This window comes from Vulpes lagopus, chromosome X (genome assembly GCF_018345385.1).
Source record: "Vulpes lagopus strain Blue_001 chromosome X, ASM1834538v1, whole genome shotgun sequence".
Taxonomy (NCBI): domain Eukaryota; kingdom Metazoa; phylum Chordata; class Mammalia; order Carnivora; family Canidae; genus Vulpes; species Vulpes lagopus.
This window is the reverse complement of record NC_054848.1, coordinates 119,165,774-119,188,251: the sequence shown is the minus strand read 5'-3', so window position 1 is coordinate 119,188,251 and position 22,478 is coordinate 119,165,774. Positions and strand designations below refer to the sequence as shown.

Sequence of the window (22,478 nt, the reverse complement as noted above, 5' to 3'; positions counted from 1 at the left end):
ATATTCTTTCACAGTTCTGGAGAACATTAGCCTGAAATCACGAACAGTAGACCAAAATCTAGGCATCAGTGCAATTGTGCTCCCTCCAGATGTTCTAGGGGAGAATCTGTTCCTTGCTTCTTCTAGCTTCTTGCGGGTGCCAGCATTCCTTGGTTTGTAGCTACATCATTCCAATCTCTGCCTCTGTAGTCACATTGCCCTCTTCCATTCTGCCTATCAAATCTCTCTGTTTCTTTTTTATATAGACACTTATGATTACATTTAGGCCTCACCTGTATAATTCAGGATAACCTCTCATTTCAAGATCTTTAAATTGCCACAGAAAGTAGTATACAGCAGTTAGAGGGATTAGGACAAGGATACTATGTGAGGGAAAATTATTCAGTCTACCACACATCAGAAGAGCAATAATTAGACTGACAAATTCTCAACAGAAACTGGGGGCACAATATAATGGTATGGTGTCTGCCACACAGAATAAACATAGTTTCCAATTTAGAATTCTATATCCAGAGAAAATATACATCAAGAATGAAGGTAAGAGGCACCTGGGTGGCTCAGTCAGTTAAGCATCTGCTTTCATCTTAAGTCATGATCCCAGGGTCCTGGGATGCAGCCTTACCTCAGGCTCCCTGTTCAGCAGGGAGTCTGCTTCTCCCTCTCTCTCTGCCCCTCCCCCCTCACTCGTACTCTCTCGAGTGCACTCTCTCTATCTTAAATAATTTTTAAAAAAATTTTAAAGGGTAAAATAAGAATGTTTTAAGACAAACCAACCAAATTTATCACAATCAGATCTCTCCTAATGGCAGAATATCAAATAGGTTTTTCCAACAGAAGAAAAACGATTCCAGTTGGAAGCCCAAAGATACAAAGAATAACAAAGAGCAAAAGAAATGATAAATACTTTATTGGTAAATTTAAATAAATATTGACTGCATACAACAATATAATTATCCATGCATACTCACATATGTGTACATATGTATATGTGTGCATAATAAAAGTGTATAGTTAAAAAAACAAAAACAAATACTTGGAAGTAGGATGAACTAAACAAAGTTAACATATTCTAAGTCACTTGAATTATTAGGCAAAAGGATATAATTAGTAATTTATATAAATATTTGTTAAGTCAGACAAGTATAGAGGAATATTTTGAATAACGACAAAAACAACAATGCAGGGATACATTGCTTCCAAGTTACTTGAGAGAAAAATCAGGGAAAAAAATCCTAACCAAACCAAAAAGAATGCAAGTGAAGAGGGGAAAATAACATAGAATGGGTGAGACAAAAAAAATAGAACAAAAAGTAAGATGATTGATTTAAACTCATATATTTAAGTAATTACATTAACTGTGAAAGACTAAAATGCTATTTACAAGAGATACATATACGGATACAGGAAACCAGAAAGTCAAAGTATGAGAAATTATGATATAAAAACCACAAATCAAAAGGAAGTCAGCATAGCTATATTAATTTCAAAGTTGACTTCACAGTGAAAAGCATTACTAAAAATGAAGAGGGACAGTTATTAATGCTAAATTTCAAGGCATCAAGAAGCTATAACTTCTCAAGTTTTGTATTTATCTAATAATATAAAGTATAACATATAAAATAAAAATTACTAAGACTAAAAATGGAGATAGACAAATTGACAATTACAGTACCAAATTTTTTCACATCTCTCTCCATTACTAAAAGATCAAGCAGAAAAAAATTAGTAACACATAGAATACTTGACCAACACGAATAGTGAACTTGATATGATGGATATCTATAGAACACTGCATACAACGAATGCAGAATTCTCATTCTTTCCAAGTGATCATGGATCATTTAGAAAGTTGTCTATATGCTGGATCATATGGCAAACCTCATATTTCAAAAAATAGAAATCATATTAAGTTATGTTATCTGTTATGTATGTTGTCTCTCACATAGAGTAATATTTACAATAAAATTAAGCAAGAAAAAGTAACAGATAACTGGAAAATACCCATGGGTTTGGAGATTAAGAAACTTACTTCTAAATATCTCATAAGTCAAAGAATATAGCACAATGTAAATTAAATAATATTTTGAGTGGAAAAAAATGAAAATACTACATATAAACATCAACAAGATTAAATGCTTCTGTACAGTGAAGGAAATAATCAACATAACTAAAAGGCAACCTATGGAATGGGAGAAGATATTTGCAAATTACATATCAGATAAAGCGTTACTATCCAAAATATATAAAGAACTTATCAAAGTCAACACCCCAAAAATAACCTAGTGAAGAAATGAGCAGAAGATGTGAGTAGAAATTTTTCCAAAGAAGACATCCACATGGCTAACAGACACATGAAAAGATGCTCAAGTCTATGTCTTTCTCTGTGAGATTTCTGTTCATGTCTTTTGCCCATTTCATGATTGGACTGTTTGTTTCTTGGTGTTGAGTTTAATAAGTTCTTTCTAGATCTTGGATACTAGCCCTTTATCTGATATGTCATTTGCAAATATCTTCTCCCATTCTGTAGGTTGTCTTTTAGTTTTGTTGACTGCCAACACGCACATGAGAAAATGCTCTGCCTCACTTGCGATCAGGGAAATACTAATCAAAACCACAATGAGATACCACCTCACATCAGTGAGAATGGGGAAAATTAATAAGGCAGGAAACCACAAATGTTGGAGAGGATGCGGAGAAAGGGGAACCCTCCTGCACTGTTGGTGGGAATGTGAAATGGTGCTGCCACTCTGGAAAACTGTCTGGAGGTTCCTCAAAGAGTTAAAAATAGACCTGCCCTAAGACCCAGCAATTGCACTGTTGGGGATTTACCCCAAAGATACAGATGCAATGAAACGCCAGGACACCTGCACCCTGATGTTTCTAGCAGCAATGTCCACAATAGCCACACTGTGGAAGGAGCCTCAGTGTCCATCGAAAGATGAATGGATAAAGAAGATGTGGTTTATGTATGCAATGGAATATTACTCAGCCATTAGAAATGACAAATACCCACCATTTGCTTCAACGTGGATGGAACTGGAGGGTATTATGCTGAGTGAAATAAGTCAATCGGGGAAGGAAAAACATTATATGTTCTCATTCATTTGGGGAATATAAATAATAGTGAAAGGGAATAGAAGGGAAGGGAGAAGAAATGGGTAGGAAATATCAGAAAGGGAGACAGAACATAAAGACTCCTAACTCTGGGAAACAGACTAGGGGTGGTGGAAGGGGAGGAGGGCGGGGGCAGTGGGGGTGAATGGGTGATGAGCACTGAGGGCGGCACTTGATGGAATGAGCACTGGGTGTTATTTTGTATGTTGGCAAATTGAACACCAATAAGTGAAATAAGTCAATCGGAGAAGGACAAACAGTGTATGTTCTCATTCATTTGGGGAATATAAATAATAGTGAAAGGGAATATAAAAGAAGGGAAAAGAAATGTTGGGAAATATCAGGAAGGGAGACAGAACATAAAGACTCCTAACTCGGGGAAACGAACTGGGGGTGGGGGGAGGGGAGGAGGGCGGGTGTTGGAGGGGAATGGGTGACGGGCACTGAGGTGGACACTTGACGGGATGAGCACTGGGTGTTTTTCTGTATGTTGGTAAATTGAACAGCAATAAAAATTAATTAAAAAAATAAAAATAAAAAATAAATTTATTATTAAAAAGAAAAGATGCGGGATCCCTGGGTGGCGCAGCGGTTTGGCGCCTGCCTTTGGCCCAGGGCGCGATCCTGGAGGCCCGGGATCGAATCCCACGTCGGGCTCCCGGTGCATGGAGCCTGCTTCTCCCTCTGCCTGTGTCTCTGCCTCTCTCTCTATGTGACTATCATAAATAAATTTAAAAAATTTAAAAAAAATAAAAATAAAAAAATAAAATAAAAAGAAAAGATGCTCAACATCACTCAGCATCAGGGAATACAAATCAAAACCACAATGATATACCACCGCACACCTGTCAGAATGGCTAAAAGTAACAACACAGCAAACAACATATGCTGGCGAGGATGCAGAGAAAGGGGAACCCTCTTACACTGCTGGTGGGAATGCAATGTTGGTGCAGCCACTCTGGAAAACAGTATGGGAGGGTTCCTCAAAAAGTTAAAAATGGTACTACCCTACAACCCAGCAACTACATTACCATGTATTTACCCAAAGGATGCAAAAGTACTGATTTGAAGGGGTTTATACCCCCCAATGTTTATAGCAGCATTATTATCTACAATAGCCAATTATGGAGAGAGCCCAAATGTCCACAGTCTGAGGAATGGATAAAGAAGATGTGGTATACACAATGGAATATTACCCAGCCATCAGAAAGGATGAAATCTTGCCTTTTACAACAACATGGATAAAACTAGAGTGTATTATGCTAAGCAAAATGAGTCAGCCAGAGAAAGACAAATACCATATGATTTCACTCACATGTGGAATTTAAGAAACAAAACAGATGAACAGAGAGGAAGGGGGAAAAGAGAGAGAGAAAGAGAGAGAGAGAGAGAGAAGGAAGCCATAAGAAGCCATTTTCTTTTAAATATAGAGAAGAAACTGAGGGTTGATGGAGGGAGGTGGGTGGGGGAGGGCTAGATGGGTGATGAGGATTAAAGAGGGCACTTGTGAGGAGTACTGGCTGTTATATGTAAGTGATGCATCACTAAATTCTACACCTGAGATCAATTATAATATATACATTAACTAACTAGAATTTAAATTAAAACTTGAAATTAAAAAAAAACTTTGGCTCATAAACTTATACTTTTAGATACAAATGTCAAAATCCTGATGAATACAGCTTACCAAATTTACAAGAAATTTATAAATCTTTTTTTATTTTCTATTTACATTGTTAAATTTATTTATTTATTTATTCATTCATTCATTCATTCATTCATTCATTCATGAGAGACACAGAGAGAGGCAGAGACACAGGCAAAGAGAGAAGCAGGCTCCATGCAGGGAGCCTGATGTGGGACTCAATCCTGGGTCTGCAGGATCACGCCCTGGGCCAAAGGCAGGCGCTGAACCGCTGAGCCACCCAGGCGTCCCGTCATTTTTAAATTTAAATTCAATTTACATTAAAAAATTATATCAGCAATGGCCACAATAGCCAAACTGTGGAAGGAGCCTCGGTGTCCATCGAAAGATGAATGGATAAAGAAGATGTGGTTTATGTATACAATGGAATATTACTCAGCAATTAGAAACGACAAATACCCACCATTTGCTTCAACGTGGATGGAACTGGAGGGTATTACGCTGAGTGAAATAAGTCATTCGGAGAAGGACAAACAGTGTATGTTCTCATTCATTTGGGGAATATGAATAATAGTGAAAGGGAATATAAAGGAAGGGAAAAGAAATGTTGGGAAATATCAGGAAGAGAGACAGAACATAAAGACTCCTAACTCTGGGAAACGAACTAGGGGTGGTGGAAGGGGAGGAGGGCGGGTGTTGGAGGGGAATGGGTGACGGGCACTGAGGTGGACACTTGACGGGATGAGCACTGGGTGTTTTTCTGTATGTTGGTAAATTGAACACCAATAAAAATTAATTAAAAAAATTAAAAAAATAAAAAACAAAAAAATAAATTCAATTTCCAGCATATAGTATAACACCCAGTGATCATCTCATCAAGTGCCCTCCTCAGTGCCTGTCACCCAGTTACCCCATTAGGAATTTGTAAATCTCAATAGTTATATAAATATTAAAGAAGTTGAATCAGTAATTAAACATTTTCTGAGAAAAAAATCCAAACTCAGATATCTCCATCAGCAAATTTTACTAAATATTTAAGGAATAAAAAACATCAATCTTAAACAAAATCTTCCAGGAAAAGAAAAAGAAAAAAGAGAGCACTCTCCTTATGCCTATCGTTAGCTCACTTGCTGCCATATGCTTTCCCTAGCCTTTGCATGTACTTCTCTGCATTGCAGGGAACCATATTTCTCAGCTTACCTTACTAACCATCTTTCATATAGGTTCAGTCAACAAGCGGCTGTGATGTGTAAGACTAGTGTGTAAAAGAAAGGGAGAAACCAGGATCCCCTTCCTCTTTGAACAGCCTATCAGACATTTACTCAAGTCCCTCTTGGGTCCCAGGCCAAACTAGACTGCCCCTAATGTGGTTATTTTTTTTAAAGAATTATTTACTTATTTTAGAGAGGGGGTGGGGGTGGGTAAGAGCAGAGGGAGAAAGAGAAAGAATCTTTATGGTAATTCTACACTGAGCATGGAGCCCAACTCAGGGCTCAATCACATGACCTTGAGATCAAGACCTGAGCCAATACCAAGAGTTGGATGCTTAACCGACTGTACCACCCAGGTGCCCCTCTACTGTGGTTCTTTTTTTTTTCTCTCTCTCTCTCTACTGTGGTTCTTAATGGATGACACCAACTTCTAGTTTTCTCAGGTTTTACCACTTTCTCCATTGTCTCTTCAGACCTGAAGATGGTAGATATTTTCCAGTCCTCACTGAGTTGCCTCACTCTGTTTGTTCACTAGCTCTGTAACAATTTTTTTGTGCTTAATTCTCCTTTCTGTTTTCCAGGCTGGGCTCTGCCTGATATAACTCTTGTATAAAGAGTGCCCCTAGAACCTTCTTGCCCTGTTGGTGGGAATGTGAACTGGTACAGCCACTTTGGAAAACTGTGTGCAGGTTCCTCAAAGAGTTAAAAATAGAACTACCCTACCACCCAGCAATTGCACTGCTGGGGATTTACCCCAAAGATACAGATGCAGTGAAAGACCGAGACACCTGCACCCTGATGTTTCTAGCAGCAATGTCCACAATAGCCGAACTGTGGAAGGAGCCTCGGTGTCCATCGAAAGATGAATGGATAAAGATGATGTGGTCTATGTATACAATGGAATATTACTCAGCCATTAGAAAGGACAAATACCCACCATTTGCTTTGACGTGGATGCAACTGGAGGGTATTATGCTGAGTGAAATAAGTCAATTGGAGAAGGACAAACATTATATGGTTTCATTCATTTGGGGAATATAAAAAATAGTGAAAGGGAATAAAGGGGAAAGGAGAGAAAATGAGTGGGAAATATCAGTGAGGGTGACAGACTATGAGAGACTCCTAACTCTGGGAAACAAACAAGGGGTAGTGGAAGGGGAGGTAGGCGAGGGGTTGGGGTTACTGGGTGATGAGCACTGAGGAGGGCACTTGACGGGATGAGCACTGGTTGTTATGCTATATGTTGGCATATCGAACTCCAATAAAATGTATACCAAAAAATAAAATAAAAAATGCAACCTTAATATGGAAAAAAGAGTGCTCCTAAGAAATAGGCACTCACAATGAATTTCTGGAGGTGGTTTTTGAGCTGAAATTCAGTGAGGACCTCCTTGCAGGTGGAAAAATGGGATACTGGAAACCTATACTGTAATTATCATCTATATTACTTGGAATGAAGTGCCTCTTGTAAGGTTGTGGAAAATCACATATCTTCACTGCTTGTTCTGTGTAGGAGTAATAATGACTGTGTGAGGTAGGGTGGTTAATTTTATTTTAGCTCTGAAGGAAAAAAATTATTATTGCCTCTGGCTTTCTCCATTACAGTATTATGTACCTAACATAGAATAGTGGTGACAATGGAAAGTTTTTCAACATTTCATTATAAAAATTTTCAAATACACAAAAAATTGAACGAATTATATAATGAATGCACATATACCCACCACCTAGATACTACAATATTTATGAAATTTTAGAACTTCTTATACTGAAAGGACAGCATAATATTAAAATGTGCAAGAGACTAGAATAGACTCTTCATAAGAGAAGTTGTACAAATTGACAATAAGGATATAAAATGGTGGTCAACCTATTTAGTAAATTCAGGAATCCAGATTTAAACCACTATAAGATACTAGATACAATATGCCGACCAGGATTGATAAAATAACTGTCAAAAAGAAATGTTGATAATGATGGAGAGCACCAGTAAGATCTAAACACTACTAGTAGGAGTGTAGATTGCTATAATCTCTTGGGAAAATATTAGGGCATTATTTACTAGATTTGAAGACATGTTCATAGTATATCCCAGAAATTGCTCTGGGACATTTTTAATAATTTTAATGTAGAATCATCCACAATGCCCCAAACTAGAAAAACCTTAAAATATCTGCAAATAGTGAGATTAATTTTTAAAATCATGGTCATTTATACAATAGAAAACTAAACAGCAATGGGAGTGAATAAACTAATGATATATCAACATGGATGAATCTCACAAACATAACACTGCATTAAAGAAGCCAAACATAAAAGACTATATACTATATGATTCTATTTATATAAAACTCAAAAATAAATAAAACTGGAATATTAGCTATCATTTTGTGGTGAGAGCATCAGCAATAGCTGTGTAGGCACCTAAAACTCTCAGAAGGGAATTCATCTCTCTAACACAAATGTAGATCCAAAAAGTGTGATGTGAGAGGAGTCCCTTTTCCTAGTTTTTATTTTCCCACAATATGACCACTGAAGATAAACCATTCAAAGGAAGTGCACAGCTGACTGGCTATATTACAGAACCATTTTTTAGCTAGAGGACCGAAAGGGAGTCGTTTAGAGTCAGAGTGTAGTGGAGATTGCTGAGAAGAGGGAATATGAGAAAAGATTTCCATCAGGTGGTGTATCAAGCCCCCAGTTCAACCCCAGCCACTCATACAGAAAACAAGTATATATGGAACAAATATTACTTTACTCATTAACAGCAAAACTCATTTTTTCAAGCACATATTGAATATACAGTAAAATAGACAATATTCTTGGTCATAAAACAAGGATCAACAAATTTTCAATACTTGAACCCATGAAGAGTATATTATCTGAACATAATGGAATCAAATCAGAAATCAGGGATCCCTGGGTGGCGCAGCGGTTTGGCGCCTGCCTTTGGCCCGGGGCGCGATCCTGGAGACCCGGGATCGAATCCCACGTCAGGCTCCCGGTGCATGGAGCCTGCTTCTCCCTCTGCCTATGTCTCTGCTTCTCTCTCTCTCACTGTGTGCCTATCATAAATGAATAGAATTTAAGAAAAAAAAAAAAAATCAGAAATCAAACAATAACAAATACCCTGGGAAAAAGATCACAACACTTGGACATTAAATAATACATTCTTTTTTTAAAAAGATTTTATTTAAAATCTTTTTTAAAAAAGATTTTATTTATTTATTCATGAGACACACACACACAGAGAGAGAGAGAGAGAGAGAGAGAGAGAGAGAGAGGCAAAGACACAGGCAGAGGGAGAAGCAGGCTCCATGAAGGGAGCCCGACGTGGGACTTGATCCCGGGTCTCCAGGATCACATCCTGGGCTGAAGGCGGTGCTAAACCGCTGAGCCACCCGGACTGCCCTAGATAATACATTCTTAATGGGTCGAAGAGAAAGTCTTAAGAAACTAAAAATGCACTGAAGTGAATTGAAATTAAAATGCAACATATCTCAGCTTGTGGAATGCAGCTAAAGGAATATTTAGAGGGAAAATGATAGCATTTAATGATTAGATTAAGGAAGAATAAATTCAATAATCTAAGCTTCCACCTTAACCGGGAAACAAAAAGACCAAGCAAGCAGAAGGAAGGAAATAAAAGGTAAGAAATTGATGAGATTAAAAAAATAAATAGAGGAAGCCAAGGAAACCAAAAGCTGTTTCTTTGGAAAGATTAAGAGAATTCATAAAACTCTAGAGAGACAAAGAAAAAGAGAAAAAAGACATTAAGTGGCTAATTTCAGAAATGAAACAAGGGATACCATTACAAACCCTGCAGACATTAGAAGGAATAAAAAAATACTAAGAAGAATTTGGATAAACTAATTCAAAAATTTAGATGAAACTGAACAATTCCTTAAAAATCAGGAACTACCAAAGCTCATCCTAGATAAAATGGATAACTTGAGTAGTACTATACACTATTACATAAATTAATGGAATCCTTTAAAACATTTAAAAAGGCATGCCTAGATCCAGATGGTTTTGCTAGCAATTTCTCCCAAAGTTTTGAAGAGTCGTCATCAATTATATAAAAATCTCTTCCAGAAGATAGAACAAGAGGAAGATTTTTGCAACTCATTTTTTAAGATTAGCATTGCCTTCATATTAAGACCAAGATAAAATAGCGTAAGAAGAGGAAAACTACAGATCAATACCCCTCATGAACCAGATGCAATGATCCTCAAAAAATAATAGCAAAGAGAGTCCACCAATATAGAAAAATAATAATGCACCACAAGTAAATGGGATTTATCTGGGAAATGCATGGCTGGTTCAGTATCATAATTAATTAGTGTGATAAACCATATTAACAGACTAAATAATTTTATAATAATCTCAACTGAAGCAAAAAATATTTCAAAATAACACAAAATATCCAATTATAATAAAAATGCTCAGAAAACAAAAAATAGAAAGGAGCTCTACTCAACTTGATAAAGGACATCTACAAAAAACCTAGAGCTAATATTAAACTTTATAGTAAAAGACTGAGTGTCTTCCTCCTAAGATCAGGAACAAGGCAAGAATGTCTATTTTCACTATTCTCTTCCTATTCAAGATTGTGTGGAATTCTTACTTGTGGAATAAAGCAAGAAACATAAATAAGAAGTATACAGGGTGGAATGGAAAAACAGTGTCCTTATTCTTAGAAGACACAATTATCTATGTTAAAAATTTCAAGGAAACTACGAAAAACTCCTAGAATTAAAAAGTAAGCTTAGCAAAATATTAGGATAGCAAGTTAATACTCAAATATAAATCATATTTCCATATAACAACAATAAACATTGGAACACAAAAAATTTTAACTACCATTTTCAATAGTTCAAATAAATGAAATACTTATTTACATATAAATCTAACCAAAGATAGTATCTGTATGCCGAAAACTACAAAATGCTGATGGCAGAAAACAAAGAACTGAATAAATGGAGAAAACATGAACTGAAAGATTCATCATAGTGAAGTGGTCAATTCCCACCAAAATGATTTAGTCAAAGCAATGCCAATCAAAATCTCAGAAGTTTGGGCAGCCCCGGGTGGCTTAGTGGTTCAGCGCTGCCTTCGGCCCAGGGTCTGATCCTGGACACCTAGGATCGAGTCCCACATCGGGTTCCCTGCATGGAGCCTGCTTTTCTGTCTGCCTGTGTCTCTGCCTCTCTCTCTCTCTCTATCTCATGAATAAATAAATAATCTTTAAAAATTCCAGAAGTTTTTGTAGATATAGGCAAGCTAATCCAAAAAGTATCAAAAGGCAATGGAACCAGAAGAGCAATTAAAAAAAATTTTTTTTAAATTTTTTATATTTATTTTGGTTTTTTCAGACTCAAGACATACCAGTTTTTTCCAATAAAAAGATCTCTTAAACAGATACAATTGTGTCAGTGTTTAGAAAAACTTATTTTCTGGGGTGCCTGGGTGGCTCAGTAGGTTAAGCATCTGCCTTCAGCTCAGGTCATGCATGATCCCAGATTCTTGGGATCGAATATCACATCAGGGCTCCATCCTCAGTGGGGAGCCTGCTCCTACCTCCTGCTTGTGCTCTCTCTCTCTCTCTCTCTCTCTCTCTCTCTCAAATAAATAAATAAATAAAATCTTAGAAAAAATTTATATTATCTTTAAAATCAAGAGAAGTTTATTAAATTTCCTTCCCCTCTTTTTAGAATGGATACATTTTTATTTTTTATTTTTTAAAATCTTTTTGGAGTTCAATTTGCCAACATATAGCATAACACTCAGTGCTCATCCCATCAAGTGCCCCCCTCAGTGCCCATCACCCAGTCACCCTAAACCCCTCCCGCCCACCTCCCCTTCCACTACCCCTCATTCATTTCCCAGAGTTAGGTGTCTCTCATGTTTTGTCACCCTCACTTATAGTGAAACGGAATAAAGGGAAAGGAGAGAAAATGAGTGAAAATATCAGAGAAGGGATACATTTTTAAAAAGTAAAACAAAGCTTGAAGAACCACATTAGCTGATTTTAAGACTTACTATAAAATTATAGTTATCAGGACCATGTGGTATTGGCTAAGGGATAGACACATAGATCAATGAAAACAAATAGAGTGCCCAGAAATTGATTCATACAAAAATGGCCTGTGGAGTTTTCCAAAGGAGGAAGACAATCCAATTGAGAAATGCTGGCCTTTTCAATAAGTAGTATGTTAAAAAGTGATCTCTTATCTAAACATCAAACTTCATACTAAAATTAAGATCTAAATGTTAAATGAAAAACTACAAAATATTTAAAAGAAAACATAGAGCCAAATCTTCATGGCCTGGAGTTAGGCAAAGAGGTCTTAAACATGACACAAAAAGCATGGTCCACAAAGGGAAAAAATGATACATTAGATAATTCAAAATTAAAAATACTGGCTCTGAAAAAACATTTGCTCTGAGAATAAGAATAAAAAGTCAAGCTACAAACAGGAAGAGAACATTTTTGTAAATCATATATCCAACAAAGGTCTTATGTGCAGAATATATAAAGAGCTCTCAAAATTCCAGTATTAGAAAAGAGCACAATTTTAAGATCAGCAAAAGATGTCAATAAACACTCCACCAAAGTGAATGTGGGGATGGCTAATAAGCATATAAAAAGTGTTCTGCATCATTAGCCATAGAGAAATGCAAATTTTTAAATATTTTATTTATTTATTCATGAGAGACACACACAGAGAGAGGCAGAGACACAGGCAGAGGGAGAAGCAGGCTCCATGCAAGGAGTCCGATGTGGGACTCGATCCCGTGTCTCCAGGATCACACCCCAGGCTGCAGGAGGCGCTAAACCACTGTGCCACCCAGGCTGCCCAAGAAATGCAAATTAAACCACAATGTAATACCACAGCACACATTTGAGAGAGGTTAAAATTAAAACAAAACATTTTTAATTTTAAAAGAGCATTACTAAAAGCAAGCAAGGAAGACCAACAACTGGAACTTTCATCCATGAATGGTGGGGATGTAAAATGGTAATATGGATAAATAAGAACATTACATAATGATGGAAGAGCTGATTCATAAAGACATAACAATCCTGATGTATATACACCTAGGGTAGAATTTCAAAATACATGAAACCAAAACTGATAAGCCTGAAAGGAGAAATAGTCACATCTACAATTATATTTGGAGACTAAACACTCCTATCTGAGTAAATGATAGTAGAAGATAAACCAAGTATCTGGAAGTATAGAAGAAACCTAACAACACTATTAACCAACTTAATCTTTTCTTAACCATAATGGAATTAAACTAAAGAATTTAACAAAAAAGGTGTCTGTGAGGTCTCCAATTATTTGGGAACTACACAATATATATTTACTAAGTCATGTATCAAAAGGAACTATTCAGTGAAATTAGAAAACACTTTCAATTTAGTGAAAGTGAAAAAATATCAGAATTTGTGGGATTCAGCCAGTCATGCTTTACATGGGAATTTATGTCAATAAATGCTTATATAAGAAAGAAGGAACTCAGATTTAAAAATTCAAGCTTCAAAAAATAATAAAAATAAAAATTTAAGCTTCCTCTAAGAAAATATAAAAAGAAAAGTAAATTAAATCCAAGGCAAGGATGGTGATAATATAGATAAAAACAGAAATTAACGAAATTAAGATTAGAAAAATAATGAATAATGTAAAATAATTTTTTGAAAAGGTCAGAGAAGCTGAAATACTTGATGCTGGCTTGAGGAATTTTCAAGAGTGTTTTTATAAGCGATAGCTTTGGATACAGATAAAAGTATAGGAAACTAATGTATGTAAGTGTTGAATCACTATATTCTACACCAGAAACTAATACAACACTGTATATTTACTGGAATTTAAATTTTTTTAAAGTATAGGAAACTATACATAAGGAGCAAGGTATATATGATACAGGAATTTTGAGAAAGGATGAAAATGACTAAACACATAAAATCAGTAAATATATTATGCCCTAATGGTAATGTGTAATTGTTTAAAAGTGTGGGATAATCAACAAATCATTTACATATATAGCAAATGCATATAAAGGAAACAAAGTGAGAATGTGAAAAAATAGAGAACTTTTTTTTTTATTTTGCAAGGGGAAAATTCTGAGTGAATATAAAACGATGTTGGCAAGAAAAGGATATTTGCAAAAATACTAGTGCTTACTTATTTCAATTTATCCTTTTTTTGAGATTGTAAATCTACATTTTAAAATTAGAAATTAAAAATATTTTAAGATTGTTCCATTACAAAAAAAATAAATTATGTGTATATATTTTATAACTGAAAATTTATAGAATCTTTTTTGAATCAAAATAATTTGATAAAACTCGGGAGCTTATGAGTTTTGCCCCCAAAAAGTCTATGGAACAAAAATTAGAGAGTTCACAGGAGAAATAAAAAGATATTTAGTTCTTCCGAAAAGGGAAATGCACATAACACCTATAGTACAGAAGAAATTTTAACAGAATTATGAATAACAGTTCTTTTTACATGGTATTTACTTTGTGAAAGATAATCACTTGTCATAAAACTATGTGTTGTATAATTGTCAATGAAGGAAATTGCTGATCATACTCATGAAAATCTTGCACTGTTCTTATGAAAATCAAGGAATGTTTAAACCAAAGTGTGTTTGCAGGCAATCCTGGGAATTAATGACAGTATTGACTGAAGCACGCTTTAAAAAAACACTTTTATTGGTTTATTATTAACTTGGAAAAAAGATGTATAAATAACGTATAATAATTAATCATTATAATTCCTCTTGCCTGTGCATAGGCATTTATGTAAATATTGGATCTAATTGTGTCATATGGAACATGATCTAAATATAAATATAATTTTCCCTTTAAAAGGCTAGTTAATACTTTGTGAGGAGGGAAGGCTTCAAAAATAAGGTGGGTTATTACCTGTGGCATTGTATTTGAAAGTCTGAAAAGAAGTTCTGTGACTTCATGTAGCCAACTAGTTGGATTTCAAAGTTTTTTGTTTCTTTCTAGTTACACAAATGGTAAGCACACTGGAGGCTCAGTATAATCTAGCAAGAGGTTGATCGATACTGGAAACTAACCATCTAGAGGATGCATGTTCATTTTTGGTAGTCTAAGTCACATTTAAAATATTTATTATATTTTATAATTATGAAGGGAATTTATATGTGTTTCAGAATAGATTAGAAAATATTGAAAGAATAATTAAATATATTATATTTCCACTAGCAAGAGAAAAACGATTGTTGCTATTTTGCTGTTTACTCTCCTGGTTGTATTTGTCTACATGAACGTGTGTAAGTGTGTGTGTGTGTGTGTGTGTGTGTCAAATCATTTTCTTTTTCAGATCTAGGATTAGGAATAGGTTTAGGGCTATAGAATAAGAGTTAAGGTTAGGGTTAGGTCCAGGATGAGTATATGTGCTTATTATCCTGCAGTTCAGAGACTTCTTCAGAGTGATAAAGTTAGGATTAGGGTTATAGTTATGGTTATGGTTTGGTTGAGGGGTTAGGGATTAGAGTTAGGGTTTGGGTTAGGTAAGGTTAGGGTTAGGGTGAGGGTATGTACCATTCAGAGACCTCTCCAGAGGTTAGGTTCAGGACTAGAGCTAGGGCTAGGAGTAGAGTTTAGGGGTTATTGGTTAGAGGTAGATTTAGGTTTAGGGTCAGAGTTAAGGTTCTGGTTAGGGTTAGGGTTTGTATTTGGCATCCTACAGTTCAGAGACCTCTCCAGAGAATAAAACCTCAGAATTCTGTGGGGGTGAGAGTAAACATGGCAACCATCCACCAAACTGAGGTAAAGAGGGGATATGGTGCTCTAAATACTCTTTAAGTGGATATTCAATTGGTCCTTCTCTTTTTATCTCTATCTTCACATCTATTTTCAAAAATACTACATATTCTTTTTTTTTAATTTTTAATTTTCATTCTATTTACTTAACATATAGTGTAATATTAAATTCTGGTATACAATATAGTGTTTCAACACTTTCATACAACTCCCGTGCTCTTTACAACAAACACACTCCTTAATCTCCATCAACTATTTATTTTTTTTTTAATTTTTATTTATTTATGATAGGCACACAGTGAGAGAGAGAGAGAGGCAGAGACACAGGCAGAGGGAGAAGCAGGCTCCATGCACCGGGAGCCTGATGTGGGATTCGATCCCGGGTCTCCAGGATCGCGCCCTGGGCCAAAGGCAGGCGCTAAACCACTGCGCCACCCAGGGATCCCTCCATCAACTATTTAATTTGAATAAATTTGAAATGTTGGGACATTTGTTATGCACATATAATTTATCTTTGAAATTTTGAGTGTAGGACTTCTGCTTCAGGCCAATATGGAGTAATAGGAATCAAATATACATCCCTACCTAAAACAATTAAAAATATATATGTATATAAATACATATATATGTGTGTGTGTACATATATATATATATATATATATATATATACATGTCTATGAAACAAAACTTTTTATTTATTGGAATTAGGCAACAAGGGATAGTGATTTCTGATAAATGAAGAAACAAATAAGGCAAGCCCTACAATTGCCCCCATCTTACATCATAGAGAGAGATTGCAGAACGCAATGAATAGTGGGGGGCTGCATTATCTCCTTCTGTTGAGGAGTTGGAGCTGGGAAACTATGGAGGCCAAGGTGGCTAGAGCTTGCACAATAGCATGCTGGAGAGAGAAAAGGTGCACAAAGAAATCTCCTGAGCTCACACAGGGCTACATATAGTTCTTCATAATTCATGGTGCACTGGTTAAAGTACTCAGAATGGTTATCCTTAGTACTGAAGAATTATTGACCACAGATTAAAAACTGCTCTCATCTCCCCTAACAGACCTTAAAGCAAGATTCAGAAAAATCATACTGTTTTCAAGTAATTAACTGAGTTCCAGCTAAAACTTATAGGAATCACTTCAACAGTGTTCTTAAAGGAGATTAAGCTACACAGCTTTAATAGATTGTATTTGTTTCCTGTTGTCACTATAAAAAATTAACAAAGTTATCATGCTTTACAATTACACAAGTTTATTCTCTTAAGATCTGTAAGTCAGAAATCCAAAATTAGTTTTTACTAAATCTTCAGAACTGGGTTTTGCCACACCTAAAACTGCTATCATTCCATGGTTTGTGGCCACATCACTGAAATGTTTCAAATTTTATTTTTGTGGTCACTGTCCTCTTCTTTTGTAAATATCCTTCTTTTTCCAGCTAAGAAGGATTCGTGTGATTACATGTAGGGCCCATGTATATGATCCAGAAAAATCTCCAAATGTCACTATCCTTAAACACATGTGCTAAGTACTTTTGCCATGAATGTAATATTCAGAGATTCCAGTAATTAGTACATGGATAATGTTAAGAGGGTTATTATACAGCCTATCACATAGATTTTGATTGAGACTAGGGAATCTGGTATCAGTCAAAGGGACTGTGTGCTCTGTTGTGAGAAGAGGCAAATGGTGAAAGCAAAATGAACCAAACTCACCATTCTAATTGAGAAAATTTGACAAAATTTAAGAATAATTTTTGAAAGATGTAAGCACAGGGGAAAGATAGAGGACCGACTCAATGTTGAGAGACTACCAGGTCTGGGAAGCACCTCTTGCCCAGAGAAGAGTTTGGGTAGGTAAAGCCAGGGATTGATGTTAGCAGAAGAGCCTGTGCAAATCTCAGAGGGTGGGAGGCAGCAGGGAATTGGAGGGAGAATAGCCAGTCCTGTGCTGAGAACAGAGAAAGGTAGGCAAGAGGATGGTGTGTGTCTTATGTGTACCTAGGTTAGGGGGGTGGGTAATGAGAATGTAGGGAAGCAAGAAAGGGGTTGGTAGTGTGCTAGTATGCAGAGGAAACGTGGTCTATCAGGAGATTCTCAGCCCATGCATGTGCCTTCTCCTGCACTGGAGCCCACCCTTCCTCACCAGTTGAATAAGAAAAGGCGCCATCTCCACAGGATTCCCACCCACCCCGCAAACATGTGCACCTTGGCCCAGTCCTGGTGACACAGGCAGCCATCATGCCACAGCACGTGACTCCCGCCACTGCTACGCCACGACCTCAGAAGCCCCGGGAGGCCTCCTGAGCCAGGGACACTATCGTTACACAGTCGATGCTCAACCTGATGCGACTACATGATTTGTTGTGACAACTGACTTTATCCCTGGGAGGAGTTTCTGAGGTCACATTTGCCTTGGAATTCTTTGAACTTTTTCAAGCATCTCTTGTGTGACACCTACTTCCAAATACCTCCAAATACAGTACCACGTCTAGTTTTCAAATGATTCTGTAATCTCAGCGGGGACGATTCGCTTTATGCATTTAATGGCAAGAGGCGACTACAGAGTTAGGTTCTGTGTCGGGGGAGAGAAGGTGATTCCTACCTGTTCTACACGGACCAGTGATGACTCATTAGCGGGCCAGGTCCAAGAGGTAGACAGAAGAACACGAGGCGAAAACCAGGGGAAGGCGCTGTCATTCGGGAAAGTGCTAAGTCTGGAAACATTGCCAGCACCTGGGCAGCCAGTTCCCGAAGGCCTCTGGGGCTCAGACAGAAGAACTCTAGGTTAACGAGCCCACAGACACGACCCAAATCCTGTTTGATTCTCATTGTCACCTGCCTTCCTTAGCCCGGGTCTCAGAAACTTCGCCACGACATCCTTCCTTTTGTCACCTGAGAGACACCACGCTGTCCTCACTCCTGATGTAGGAGTCAGAAGGCTGGCCACAGGCTGGGCGGGGAGGGGACAGCGTGGACTCGACATGGCTTCACACCAGGGTTCTAGTCTCTGCCTCGTCACTCACCAGCCATGTGATCCTGGGAAAAGGACCAACCCTGAGAGCCTCGGGGTTGTCACCTGGGAAGTAGGTGGTTTGGAGCCGCCCCGCCCCGTCGGACGGCAGGAATGTGTGTTGGGGACAGGAAGCACCTTGCACAGCGCCTGGCATACATTGGAACCTGGATGAACGTCAGCTATGTTGAATGCTGTCCAGACCCCGGGGCCTCCCGTGCTCTCCTCTGGGATAGGTTTTGTTAGCCCGGCCAGAGTTAGAGTACCTGCAGCTCAACCTGACCTGGACCAGCTAATCGGCCAGAGAGGGTGCTTCAAATACGAAACTCAATCCATTTTCTAAATCAGGGGCTGTATGTGGGCTATAGGAGGCTATGTGTGGAACTCGGGTGCGGGGAGTTGTCCCAGCTGGATACAGCACAGAGGTGCGACAAGCCTACAGTTCGAGTCAAAGACTAACTCCCCTGCAGAGCCTGGCCCGGGAGCCGCCCCACCCCCTCATCCTTCTGCCACTTGGGGCTGGCAGGCTGGCCCAGGTCTCAGGGCACCCCTCCCCACCTCCCTGCGGGACGGCGGCTGCTACACACAGTCCCTGAAGGTGGTGTGGCCCCGGGCCCCTTGTGCCCTACTGCTCACACATAGGGCCTTGCAGGGAGCAGAGCTCAGCCGCTGTGTGGCCGTGAGGGAGCCGCCAGCAGGGCTCCCCTGGCCTCAGGAACCTTCTCTCACATTCCTGAAAAACCAAGTGAATGCACGAGCGCACATCTATGTAACTTTGGAAAAAAGACACACGGCACAGGTAAGAAGCAAAAGTGAACAAGGTTTATTTTCCTATTTACACCCTCCAGCACTTGCCTGCTCCACTCTTGGCCTTTCCAACAAATTCCAACGCCAATGCCCTGTGATTTCATCCACAACCCAAACAAACAGGCAAGGTCTCCCAACTTGTTTACACGACATGACAAAACTGTTAACTCTTGAACTGGGGAAGTACGAATGCAAAGGGGTGTGTGTCACTGACACACTGGGCTGAGGAAACCTTCTATCCCAAGGGACAAACATGGAAAGCTTCCTCAAAGAAACTAAGCTCTGTATTTCAGGGTGTTGCAGAGCCCAGGCCCCCAGAGAGGCTCTTGGCCATGCTCTCTGCCAACCTGCCCTGGCCCTTAACTCCTTAGAACGCCGTGGACTTTCTCTTTACACACCCAACAGGACAACACCGGGTGGAAGCACCCTAAGGCCTCCCTTCATGCCGGCCCCACCAAAGCTTGAAAAGGGCCTGGCCGCCTCTGGGGGCGGTGGCCCCCTCTTCCTTATCTCAGAATCTGTTCACACAGGGCTAGGGAGTAAGTAAGGTTGTTGTTACCGAGCTGGAGCACGTAGTCCATGACCTGCAACTTGCTGGTTTCCTGGAGGGCTCTGGGCCCCCACAGGAACTCCTTACGGGCAGGATTGCTGCCAGCCACCTGCCGGCACTCCAGGTATCCTTCCTGCACCCAGACATTGGTGAGGAGGTCCCTGGGTGCCCCAAAGAGGATGTGCTCCTGGCCATCGTATACCCCCATGATCCCCATCGCCTCCCACACCTCCTCCTCGGGTGCACAGTCATCTGCCAGGACAATCAACCCCAGGACCAGCACCAAGAGGCTGGTCTTGGGCAGGCCCCCCTGACTACTCAGCGTCCCATTCCAGGTGAGGCCCAGGATGATGCTGAGGTTGTAGTAGTGCTCGCTGGGATCCACTTCTATCACGTCTAGGCCAAAGACCAGCCGCAAGCAGATGGACGCTTGGCGCAAGATGACGGGGAAGTTGTCCTGGTATTCTGGGGTAACGATCTCCAGCATCTCTGCCTTGCTGGTGGGCTGCTTGGTGCGATACTTGAGGAGCAGGAATATCACCAGGGCAGCCGTCTTCAGGTGGAAACTGCCCTGGGGCTGCTCATCTTCCTGCTGTTCAGGTGGGTTTGACCCTACCTCCTCTGGGCTGCTGGGGACAGCAGGCTGGGGCTGGCCAAGGCCACGGGATGCCCTGCCACAGGGGGACGAGTCAGCATCCTCTTCCCTTTCACTGCCACTTGAGCCCACCTCCTCTGGGCTGTTGGGGCCAGCAAACTGGGCACTGGCTTCCCTGCCCCCCTGGGAGGTGTTAGCACCCTGAGAGCTCTGGAGAGGACTTAGGGACCCCTCATTAGCAGACTCCTCCTCCTGGGTGCCGGAACACCCGCCAGACAAGGAGAAGTAAGGGGAGGAGGAAAACAAAGAGGGAGGAGTTCGGGGAGATAAAACCTCCCCCGGCTCCTCCTCCTCCTCAGCCCTGGACTGTAGGGCATCCACCACACCCTGGGCCTCTTCTGGGTCTTCTCCCAGCCTCCAAGGCTCACTGCTCTTTCCTACGGACATGATGTCAAAATTGAGGTGACCTGAAGAGAGAGGTGGGAGGGCTTGTCAGGGGGGGCCTGGCGAAGAGACCTAGAGGTGCCAGGGCTGACAGGGGGCCATGCTTGGCTCCCATGCAGAGGGCTCCCCTGACACCAGGCTTGGAGAGAGCATGAACCTCACCTGGACAAGTGGCACTGGCCTGTGCCTCCTCTGCTCTGTGTCCTGAGGGACCCCCGCCTCAGACCGAGGCCTCCGCTGCCAGTTCTTGAAGTCTCTGCAGGAGAGAAGGAGGAGGCACCTCAGGGTGCAGACTGACAGCCCAGCCCTGGGCCCCAGTGTAGACAGGAGGGCTGGCTTGCACTCTGGGAAGTCTCCAGCAGGCCAGGTGGGGCGGTCCCCTCCTTGGCCTCTCAAGGGACTGCCCTGGCCCTGTCTCTCTCAGGCCAAAGTGTCCCTGCAAGAACACTTTGGCCCTGACACTCCACAGAAGGAAGCCAGGGGCCCAGCCGTGGCCACACCTGCCAAAGTCTCCAGGACTCGTCCTGGATCATGCACAAGGGATGGGCCAGCTCTGGCTTCCATCTGGGCTGGGATGGGGGGCCTCTTGCTCTTCACCTGGACCCCAAACAAGGCCTGGGAAGACTCCACAGCTGGCCCTGAAGCACCCGCCTGGTTCCTTGCAAGGCCCCCTGCCATGACCCACCACCAGCTAAAACCCAGAGAAATCAGTCGGCCCACCTGACTCGCCTCTCTCTATGGCCCACACATGGTCCCTAGGGATCCTGCTGAGTAAGGCATCCCCTCATTTCTCACCTCGACCCCCAGCAGGGCTGGGACCAGGGCCAGGGCAGGGCACCCGCCTCCTCTGCTGACCTGAATCCAGACCCTCAGGCCCAGGCCCTCCCCTCCATGAGTCCAGGGATCTGAAGAGGAGGGGCTCTGTGGGACAGGCCGCACCCCAGGTTCCCTTCCCAGGGCTGTCAGGGAAGGGCACCTGGATTTCAGGGCCATCCCCTCCTGGGCCTGATGGCTGTCTTGGGGGCCACTCACTCATTTAATGTGGGGTGGGCAGAGTTCCTCAACACAGAGTCTTGGCAGGCCCCGGGACTCCTGGGCATCAATCCCCCTGGTGGGCCTCCTCCCACACTCTGACTGGGACCTCTCCCAACGGGGTCCCCAGCTCCTTGAGAACTGGGAAAAGAGCAGGAGGAGGTACCCTGTTATGTCCTATGTCCCCATCCTGTCCTGTGTGCCCGGCCAGGCAGGTCACAGCTGCAAACCCCCACCCCTCCCAAGTCCCCCAGCAAGA

General features: G+C 40.5%; 1 protein-coding gene across 1 annotated transcript; it reads right to left on the bottom strand.

Annotated features, from left to right (window-relative positions):
- Positions 1 to 20,104: 20,104 nt before the first annotated feature.
- On the bottom strand, positions 20,105 to 21,865 carry LOC121482708 (melanoma-associated antigen 4-like). The gene is made up of 2 exons (XM_041740514.1): positions 21,688 to 21,865; positions 20,105 to 21,210 (listed from the first exon to the last, which is right to left on the bottom strand). The coding sequence occupies exons 1-2, from the start codon at positions 21,863 to 21,865 to the stop codon at positions 20,105 to 20,107; spliced, it is 1,284 nt and encodes a 427-aa protein (XP_041596448.1).
- Between the last annotated feature and the right edge of the window lie 613 nt (positions 21,866 to 22,478).

Bases quoted from the DNA above. Each gene is read 5' to 3' on its own strand.
- LOC121482708 (XM_041740514.1), bottom strand. From the start codon at position 21,865: ATGGCAGGGGGCCTTGCAAGGAACCAGGCGGGTGCTTCAGGGCCAGCT. The intron at 21,211-21,687 runs GTGTGGCCACGG...CTCTCTCTTCAG, and splicing joins AGTCCTGGAGACTTTGGCAG to GTCACCTCAATTTTGACATC.